The sequence below is a fragment of the Corvus moneduloides genome, chromosome 26 (genome assembly GCF_009650955.1).
Source record: "Corvus moneduloides isolate bCorMon1 chromosome 26, bCorMon1.pri, whole genome shotgun sequence".
NCBI lineage: Eukaryota > Metazoa > Chordata > Aves > Passeriformes > Corvidae > Corvus > Corvus moneduloides.
Window position 1 is genome coordinate 4,691,881 of NC_045501.1, and position 9,998 is coordinate 4,701,878.

General features: G+C 62.8%; 1 protein-coding gene across 1 annotated transcript; it reads right to left on the reverse strand.

The window, feature by feature from the left end:
* Window positions 1–6,592: 6,592 nt before the first annotated feature.
* On the reverse strand, window positions 6,593–9,049 carry FZD2 (frizzled class receptor 2). The gene has a single exon (XM_032091687.1). It carries the CDS (start codon window positions 8,430–8,432, stop codon window positions 6,759–6,761), a length of 1,674 nt encoding a protein of 557 aa, XP_031947578.1. The 5' UTR covers window positions 8,433–9,049; the 3' UTR covers window positions 6,593–6,758.
* Window positions 9,050–9,998: the final 949 nt, after the last annotated feature.

A 9,998-nucleotide genomic window follows, 5' to 3' on the forward strand; every position in this document is an offset into this window, starting at 1 on the left:
GTCCATGAGCAGTACCCTGTGTGCACAAGGCACATCCTGGAATTCTGGAGAGTCCACTCCAGCATGGAACCAGCCACTGGATTTAATGAATCCACCCCAAAAAAGAGCATTAAACAGGTTTTGAACCCCACATTCACCCCTGAAACCCAGTGGGCACAGGGTGAGTGTGGTGGCAGAGGGTGGTGCAGGCAGAGACACGGTCCATCCATCCCTCCATCCATCCCTCCATCCATCCCTCCATCCATCCATCCCTCCCTCCATCCATCCATCCCTCCCTCCATCCATCCCTCCCTCCATCCATCCATCCATCCCTCCCTCCATCCATCCATCCCTCCCTCCATCCGTCCATCCCTCCCTCCATCCATCCATCCCTCCCTCCATCCATCCATCCATCCCTCCCTCCATCCATCCATCCATCCCTCCATCCCTCCCTCCATCCATCCATCCATCCCTCCATCCGTCCCTCCATCCATTATCCATCCCTCCATCTCTCCCTGAATCCATCCATCCATCCCTCCGTCCGTCCATCCATCCATCCATCCACCCCTCCATCATACCTCCCTCCATCCCTCCATCCAGCCCTCTGCCCCTCTATCCCTTCCTTCCCAGAGGAGGCAGGCCGGGTCATTTGCCATGCTGAGGACTGATTTCTTTCCTTTATTAATAATAATAACAACAACTAATAAAAATAATGGATAATTAATACAAAGTGGGAGGTTGGGTCAAAGGAATAATCTGTCCAACCCGAACCAGCTGTTTTGGGGTAAAAGCAGTGGAAACAGGGAGTGGGATCAGGCAGCGTCATGGTCCTGGCAGTGCAGGGGTTAAACCCTGATGGGGGGATGCTGGGTTTTGGGGTGTCCTCTGATGGGTAGCCCAGGTGCCATGGGGGGACACTCCCAATTTTCTGTTTTGAGGGTGCCATCCCCCTCTTCCCCTTCCCCGGCACCGTTCTCCTCTTGTTCCATCTGCAGAGGGGAATCAGAGCCGGAGTTGGGGGGCCGGGCTGGGCAGGGATGAGGGGTCACCCCCAAGGTCCCCGCAGTGGTGGCTCCTTCAGTCCCCAGACAGGGCAGGGACAGTCAATGGCCTTTAAACCTCCCTGGCCCCAAGTGTGGCTGCACTCCCCGAGAGCTTTCAGGGCGTCAGCAGGGACCGGAGTGAACACCAGAACCAGAGCTCCCCGCCGGGACCACACCGGGGCCGGGCTGGGGACCCCCGGTGTGGGGGGGAGTGACCCCCGCAGCCCCTGAGGGGCACCCACAGCCCGAGGGTGTGAACGTGTGTCCCTGGCGTGTCCCTGGCGTGCGGGGTTTGCACACACGCGTGGGGACAGGTCGGTGTGGGTGGCACCCCACGTGGGCACGGGGGTGCCTGGGGACCCTCCACGTGGGGAGCGCCCTGCACACGCGCTCTGCTCTCCCTGCACATCCCTTTCCCCCTTGCACGACCCCCTCGCCCCCCCGCTCCCCCTCTCCCCCCTCCCGCTCCCGCCCCATAATCGGCTCCAGCTGCACAAACATTCCCGCACCCGGAGCCGCCGCCGCCTCCGGAGCCGCCCCCGCGCCCGCCCGGACCCTCCCCCGAACCCCCTCTGGGCCCCCCGGCCGGACCCTCCCCCGAGCCCCCCCTGGGCCCCCCGGCCGGACCCTCCCCCGGCCGGGGCAGCTGCGGAACCGCGAGGCCGAGGGGCAGCCCCGGGCAGAGCCCTACAGGACAGGGCGGGGAGGGGGCCTGGGGGCCTGGGGGTGACCGTGTCCATCCATCCGTGTCCATGCATCCATCCGTGTCCATCCATCCCATCTGTGTCCACCCATCCCGTGCCTACTCATTCCATCCCTGTCCATCCATTCCATGTCCATCTACCCGCTCTGTGTCCACCCATCCAGCGTCTATCCATCCCATCCAGTGTCCATCCATCCCATCCAGTGTCCATCCGTTCCACACATCCATCCATTCATGTCCATCCATCCCATATCCATCTATCCATCCATCCCTTCATTCATCCCATGTCCACCCATCACATCTGTGTCCATCCACCCTCTGTCCATCCCTCCACTCATCCATGTCCATCCATGCCTTGTCCATTCACCCCACACTCTCTGGATGGGCCCTGGATGTTGGTGGGGTCCAACGCTCACCCATCCCAGCTTCTCCAGGAGGTGCACCAGGATGGAGATGGGAGCCCATGCCCACCCAGCTGTGTCCGTCCATCCATCCTTATTTTCCAGGAGGGGTGTTGGGATGGAGATGGGGTGTGCCCATCCATCCCAGATTCTCCAGGAGTCACCCAGGATGGAGATGGGGTCCCACACCCACCCAGCTGTGTCCATCACCCCCTGCCCTGCAGAGAGGTGCTGGGATGGAGACAGGGCACCACATCCGTGTGTCCAGGGGAGGACACTGAATGGCACAGCTCATCACACCCGCTGATCCCAAGCTCTCCGGGACAATGCTGGGATGTGGAGGTGGCCCCCCATTCCCCACTCCCGCGCCCTTCAGGTGTGTCCTGTACAGAGCCAGGATCCCACACGGCTCCAGGGACAGTGACGGGGATGGATCCCACCCCCACCCCACACACCAGCGCAGGATGGCGGGATGGGGACGGGATGGGGACGGGATGGGGACGGGATGGGGACGGGATGGGGATGGGATGGGGACGGGATGGGCCCTCCGAGCTGCGGTCTCGTCCCGCAGGTCCCATCCCGGCAGCTCCCGGCGGCTCCGTCTCCTTTAAGAGCGGCGCGGCCGGAGCCGCATCCAGCCGCCGGCCGCCTGTCCCCGCTGGCGTCCTGCCAGGGCTCGGCCTCGGCCGCAGCCAGATCCCGCTCCAGCGCCCGCCCGGGGGGGACAACGGGGACGGGGGGACACCCGGGGGCCCGCTGGCACCATTGGGTGCTGGTCCCTTGGGTCCCTGCTGGCTCTGTCCCCGTGGGGGTGAAGGCACACGGAGCCAGAAGGGGAGGACAGCCAGAGATGTCCCCACAAAGCCTCGGGACCTGTCATGCCAAGTGATTATGGGAACACGTGAAGTGTAGCAAAGAGATGTCTCTTGTCACATCCCTGCGCCCTGTCACCTCCCTGTGCCACCCCCGGGTCACTGCTGGAGAGCAGGACAAGAGGGGCAGTGGCAGGGGAGGGGACAGGGGAGATGCATCCCACTGACCTGAGGGAATTGTCACCCGGGGCTGAGAAAGGGACAGTCTGAGGACAGGAGAGCCTGGGGGCCATGGGGACAGGGGACAGGACAGCCCCAGGAGACAGGGGCCATGCAGGACAGGGGACAGAAGAGCCCATGGATATGGGGACAGGAGAGCCTGTGGCCAGGGGAGCCCATGGTCCAGCGGACAGGACAGCCAGCGGCAGGGGACAGGAGTGACCACGGCCTGAGTCCCAGGAGCACTGGGACAACCAATGCTGGGGACACCCCCTGGCCCATCCTTCTCCCAGTTCCTTCCTCCTTCACTCCCTTCCCTGCAGCGGTTTCACGCCCGGGGCTGTCCCTGTGCTGGGACAGTCCAGTGCTGTCACCCCACTGCTGACCCGACCCCTGTCCCCATCCCCAGCAGCACGAGCCCCGCGAGCACTGGTGGCACTGGTGTGATGAGTTGCGGGTGCTCCGGGCCAGGCCGGGCAGGGGTTTGGGTGTTAATTGACTCCCGCGGCGGTGGCAGCTGTGAAAACAGCGCGGGGCTCATTAGGGGACATCAAAGGAGCCCCGCACGGCCGGGCGGGGACACGGCCCGAGCCGCTGGCGTTTGCTCCCTCTTCACTTGGCTTAAAAGGGGAAGAGGAGGATGGGAGCCACCGGCCTGGGGACAGCCGTGCTCAGCAGAGGTCCCTGTCCCTTGTCCCTGTCCCCGGGGTTAGTGGGCCCTGGGGGCACCCATTCTCTGGGTGACATGTCCCCAGGGTTACTTGGACATGGGGTGACCCATCGCTGGGGTTAGTTGGATTTGGGGTGATCTCTCCCCATCCTTAGGGTCACCCATTCCCAGGGTGACCTGTAGCCAGGGTTAGTTGTCCCTCAGGTGACCATTCCCAGAGAGATCCATCTTTGGGGTGCCCCATCCCTGGGGTGACAGAGCAGGGGACAGAGGGGACGCGCGCTGACCGCTGCTTGCAGACACCCTCCAGATCCTCCTGCTTGGGCCTCAAACAGCCCTGAGAGCCAAAAACCTCCAACCCCCCCAAAAAATTGCTTGGAAAGGGCCACATGGCCCAGTTCCTCCTATTCCAACTCCATCACAGGAGCCTGTGGGGCCGGGGAGGGGGACAGGGACCCCCAGCAGGTCCCAGCACCGCCCGTGGGGTGCCCAGAACCCCCAGATCCCTTGGCACCCCTGGAGCCCAGGAGCAGCCCCGGTGATCCCAGATCCCAGCTCTGTCTTCCAAAGCCAGGACATGAAGCCTTTTAAAAAAATCTCCTCTCGCAGCTCCTGCATTCCTGGGTGGAGAGTTTACATTCCCCCCGTCCTCCGTGAGCCGCGCTTCGCCTCCGCAAAACAAAGCGGCCTTGAGGGGGGGGGGGGGAGCTGCTTTTTGGGGAGTGAGACCCTCCAGCAGGAGCCAGGACCCCGAGGGCAGCACCCCGAAGCCAAAGCACCCAGAGCCCGGGCTGGATATGGCCCGGGACCCCCACGGCAAGGGGGACCCCCCTGAAGTGGCACCCTTGGGGCAGGGGTTCAGGGGTGCAGGGGGGGTCCCCCCACCCCATGGCCAAGGCTCGTCCCGCCCATGCCACCACCAGAACAGGCAGCAGGAGTCACCCCGCTTGAATTCCCATTTCCAGAGGCTCCCAAGGTGGGGGGTGGGGTAACAGTGGGTGCTGGGGCGCCCTGGGGGGTGCCAAGGGGGTGCTGGGGGGGTCCCGACCGGCCCAGCCCGACCATCAAACTCCTTCTCCAAACCACAGAGGAGGGGGGGAAAAAAAGCCCTGGATAAGTTTCTCCCCCTCTTCTCTCCCCCTTCCAAGTCATCGCTGGAAAATTAAACCGGATCCAAAGAGTTTTTCCTTTCCAAAATGTGCTGGAGAGGCGCTGCCTTAACCCCTTCGGCTCCCGCCTTGCCCTCATCGCGGGATTGGGATATTTAAGGGGGTTTGGGGATTTTCCCGGGCTTTGCTGGGGGAAGGGGAATGGTGCAATGCCCCCACAATCCTGCTTTGTGCTCCAGGGATCCCCAAATCCCCTGGAATGAGGGAGACAAGAAGCGTTGAGGCTCCCCGGGGCTGGTTTTGGGGCACCCCTGGGGCCAGCACTTCCCGGCCAGGTCTCCCTCTCCATTTTGGGAAGAGTATTTTTTTTCATTCCAATTAAATCCAGCTGATTAAATCCATCCTTCCACTCCTCCCCCCCCCCCCCGCCCATAGCTTGTCCCCCTCCAGCTGAAACTCCCTTACATCCCCCCTCCAGCATCCCCCAATCCCGACACCGAACCGGAGTCGGGACCCGCTTCTCCCCAGAGCCTCGGGATCGGGGGCCCACCCCAGCCAAACCCCTAATCCCAGAGAAAATGTGAGCTATTTCCTCCCGGGGGGGGGCCACAGGAGAGGCCCCCCCCCCACTGCAAACTGAAAATTCCTCATTTTTTGGGTTAAAAACCTCTTTTTTCCACTTTCAAAGCACTTTGTTCCAGCTGGAGAGAGACGCTGGCTCACCCCCACGGGGCGGTGGAAGTGGGGGCCCGGCAGAATCCATGGGGACCCCCACAACTTAATTATTGGGGTTTTTTGAGGGGAAAAAAACAAGCCCTTGGGAATAATCTGGCTTTTTTTTTTGACTCATTTGTATTTGTGAAGGGTTGTTCAAAAAATGATTTGGGAGGAAAAGTCATCGGCCAAGTGGGGGGGCCCAGGGAGAGCCCCCGGGGGGAGCAGCCCCAGCCCAGGGAGCAAAGGGGTGGGGAAGAAAAAAATCCACTTTCTTGGGGAATTTCGAAAGGAGAGCGAGAAAAATGGGCTTTTTATTGGGGTTTTTGCCTTCTTTCACCCTTTCTTCCAGGGGCCGGCGGAGCAGCGGCTGGGGGGAGCCGGGATGGAGCGGGAAGGGGCGAGCAGGGGGGTGAGGGTCCTCTCCCAGGCTCGGCAGTGTTTTTTCCCTTTTTCTCCTCTTTTTTTTCCCTTTTCTCACCTCTTTCTCTTTTTTCCCCGATCCTTTTTCTCCCCTCATTTTTTTCTCCCCTGTCTTTTCCCCTCCTTTTTTCTCTTTTTCTCTTTTCTCTCCTTCTCCTATTTTTTCCCTTTTTTTTTTTCTCCTTTTCCTTCCCTTTTCTCCTTTTTCCTGCCCTTTTCTGTTTTCCTCCCCGTTCTCCCACTTTTGTTCCTCCCTTTCCTCCTTTTTCCTCTTTTTCCCCTTTTTCCCTCGCTTTTCTCCTTTTTTCACCCTTTCCTGCTCATTTTTCCCCTTGTCTCTTCCTTTATTCCTTCCTTTCCTTTTTTTTCCCCTTTCTCCCTTTTTTCCTCCCTTTTCTGTTTTCTCCCTTTTCTTCCTTTTTCCTCCCCTCTTCCCCCCTCCTTCCTCTCCTATTTCTCCCTCCCTCTTGTCCTATTTTCTCCCCCTCTTTTTTCACATTTTTAAATAGAAATATATCATTAAATTTACAAATGCTATTTACAGGTTTAATTACAAAAAAAAAAAAATTCAAAGAGAAAGAGAGACACCCCTTAGACGTTAATAAATCTAAAAATAAAAAATATATAATAACTCCCCTCCCCCCCAAAAAATATTTCAGGCCGAAGGGCGGCAGGGCCGGGGGGGTCACACCGTGGTCTCGCCCTGCTTGCTGTTGGTGAGCCGAGTGTAGAACTTCCTCCAGGAGTGCAGGGTTTTGCCCGACCATATCCAGAACCCGGAGGTGATGCCCACGATCAGAGTCATGAGATACTTGATCATGTAGACGGTGAAGTCGGGAGTCATGCGGGGCGTGAAGTGGAGCGGGCAGGGGATGGCCAAGCTCTTGCAGTTCTGGCTGATCCAGCTGCGCTCCCAGTGCTCGCGGAACGCCTGCTCGTAGAAGTAGCAGGCGATGACGATGGTGGCCGGGACGGTGTAGAGAACGCTGAAGACCCCGATGCGAACCATGAGCCGCTCCAGCTTCTCTGTCTTGGTGCCGCCGTGCTTCATGATGGTGCGGATGCGGAAGAGGGAGACAAAGCCGGCCAGGAGGAAGGAGGTGCCGATGAAGAGGTAGACGAAGAGCGGGGCCAGCACAAAGCCCCGCAGAGGGTCGATGTTGTTGAGGCCCACGAAGCAGACACCGCTCAGCAGGTCCCCGTCGATCTGCCCCATGGCCAGGATGGTGATGGTCTTGACAGCCGGCACGGCCCAGGCGGCCAAGTGGAAGTACTGGGAGTTGGCCTCGATGGCCTCATGGCCCCATTTCATGCCGGCAGCCAGGAACCAGGTAAGAGAGAGGATGACCCACCAGATGGAGCTGGCCATGCTGAAGAAGTAGAGCATCATGAAGAGGATGGTGCAGCCCTCCTTCTTGGTGCCCTGCACCACAGTGCGGTAGCCGTCCTCCTGGAAGCGCTCATTGCAGACCACCCTCTCCTCCAGCACGAAGCCGGCGATGTAGGCCACCGACACCATGGTGTAGCACCCCGAGAGGAAGATGATGGGTCGCTCGGGGTAGCGGAAGCGCTGCATGTCCACCAGGTAGGTGGTGACAGTGAAGAAGGTGGAGGCGCAGCAGAGGACGGACCAGATGAGGATCCAGATGCGGGCGAAGCGGATCTCGTCCTCGTTGAAGAACATGTGGCCGTCAGGACGGGTGGGCTCACAGGGCGCCGCGCAGTCCTTCTCCCCCAGGAACTTGTAGTTGAGGTAGCTGGGCACCTTCAGCGCCCGTGGGCAGTGGAAGGGGTGGTCAAGGGTGGCATAGCGGGGAGCGCCGGGGGTGCCCTGGCCGGCCAGCGGCGTGGCACTGGTCAGCAGCGCCGGCGAGCCGCCGTCCTCCGAGTGGTTCTGCCCCACGCAGATCTGCTCGGCGCCGTGCCGGGGGAAGTTCTCACACCGCAAGCGCTCCGGCCACTGGAAGCCGAATTTGTTCATGAGGGCCTCGCAGCCCTGGCGCGCCCGCTCGCAGATGGAGCGGCAGGGCGGGATGGCCTGCTCCAGCACCGTGCACACGGGCGCGTACATGGAGCACAGGAAGAACTTCAGCTCCAGCGAGCACTGCACCTTCACCAGCGGGTAGAACTGGTGGACCTCCAGCCCTGCGTCCTCCTGGTTGGTGTGACCCAGCAGGTTGGGCATGATGGTCTGGTTGTAGGCGATGTCGGTGCAGAGCGGGATGGAGATGGGCTGGCAGAAGCCGTGGTCGGGGATGGAGATGCCCTTCTCGCCGTGCAGCTGGGCCCGGCTCGGCACCGGCACACTCAGCCCTGCCAGCAGCCAGGCCAGGGCGGGCAGCACGCCGGGGGGGCCCATGGTGCCCCGAGCCGTGCGCCCCGATTTACCGTGCCCGGTGCCCCGTCTGGGTCTGCCGTGCCCGGTGCTGCCTGGATGGCTCCCACAACCGGATCTGCCGTGCCCGGTGCTGCCTGGACGACTCCCGGTGACTGGATATACTCGGGTCCCGCCTAGATGACTCCCGGTGGCCTGATCTGCCGTGTCCGGTGCTGCCTGGACGGCTCCCAGTGATCAGCTCTGTCGTGCCCGCTGCTGGCTGGACGACCCCCGGCGACTGGTTGCTCTCAGGTCCCGCCTGGACGGCTGCCGGTGCCCGGATCCCCCGTACCCGGCGCTGCCCGGACGGCTCCCGCTGCCCGCCCTACCCCGTGCCCGGCGGGACGGCTCCCGGTGTCTCGATCTACCGTGCGCGGCGGGACGGCTCCCGGTGCTCGGGCGTGCGCTCCCGGTGCTCGGACCAGACGCTCCCGGTGCTCCGAGGCGCTGCTCTCGCTGCCCGAACTTGGCGATCCCGCTGCTCCCGGTGCCGGGTCCCGGAGCCGCGGGCGGGCGGTGGTGCCGGGAGGGAGGCGGGAGGAAGGTCCCGGGGGGTGCCGACGGGGTGCCGGGGGGGTGCCGGGGGGGTGCCGGGGGGTGCCGGGGTCCCGGGGTGCGGGGAGCGGAGCGGCCGCACCGGACGCTCCCGCCGCCTTTGTGCGGGGCAGCGCCGCGTCCCCGCCGGGCGGGGCCAGCGCCCCTCGCCCCGCCCCCATCGCCCCGCCCCGCCCGCTCGGCCAATCACATTCAAATGGCGCGGCTGCCACGCCCCCGCCGACCCTGGCCACGCCCGCCCGGCCACGCCCCGTCCCGGGGGTCACCGCCCCCCCCCCCCCCCCGCAAACTTTTTCCGAGTCGTGCAAACTCCCCCAACTCCCCCCGCGGGTGGGGTCGGGCCGGGGCCGCGGGGAAACGGCCCTCCCGTGTCCCCTGTGCCCCCGTGTCCCCTGTGCCCCGTGTCCGCAAGCCACATTGTGGCCTCTGCCCCCCGTGTCCCCTGTGCCCCCCCGTGCCCCGTCTCCCCTTGGTCCCCGCTCTGTGTGCCCTGCTCTCCTGTGTTCCCCCGTGTCCCCTGCTTTTCCCCCCGTCTCCTGACAACCCCCGTGTCCACTGTACCTCTGCCCTGTGCCCCTACCCTGTCCCCCGCACCTCCCATGTACCCTGTGCCCCCCGAGTGCTCGGCACCCTCCCGTGTCCCCTGTCCCCTGTGTCCCCTCCATGCCCCGCCGTGTTCCCTCGCCCCGCTCTGGCCTCTGCACTCCCTCCATGTCCTGTGCCTCCTCTGCACTCCTCAGGTCCTCTAACCCCCCCACCATGACCTGTGGGACTTCTCCTCCCACCTAAGACCCACATCCCTCCTGACATGCTGTAGGGGGTCCCCCACTGCCCCCAGGTCCCACTTTAGGGTGCAGTGGGGCAGGATTAGCTCCCATGCCCTGCTGGAGGCCTCCAGAACAGGGGTGCATCGACCCCAACATCCCTTGTCCCCAGGTGTCAGCCAGGCAGTGCCACCACCCTGTGGGTTGTCCATGGCCACCCTGGGGTGCT

Coding starts and splice junctions, on each gene's coding strand:
- FZD2 (XM_032091687.1), bottom strand. CDS start 8,432: ATGGGCCCCCCCGGCGTGCTGCCCGCCCTGGCCTGGCTGCTGGCAGGG.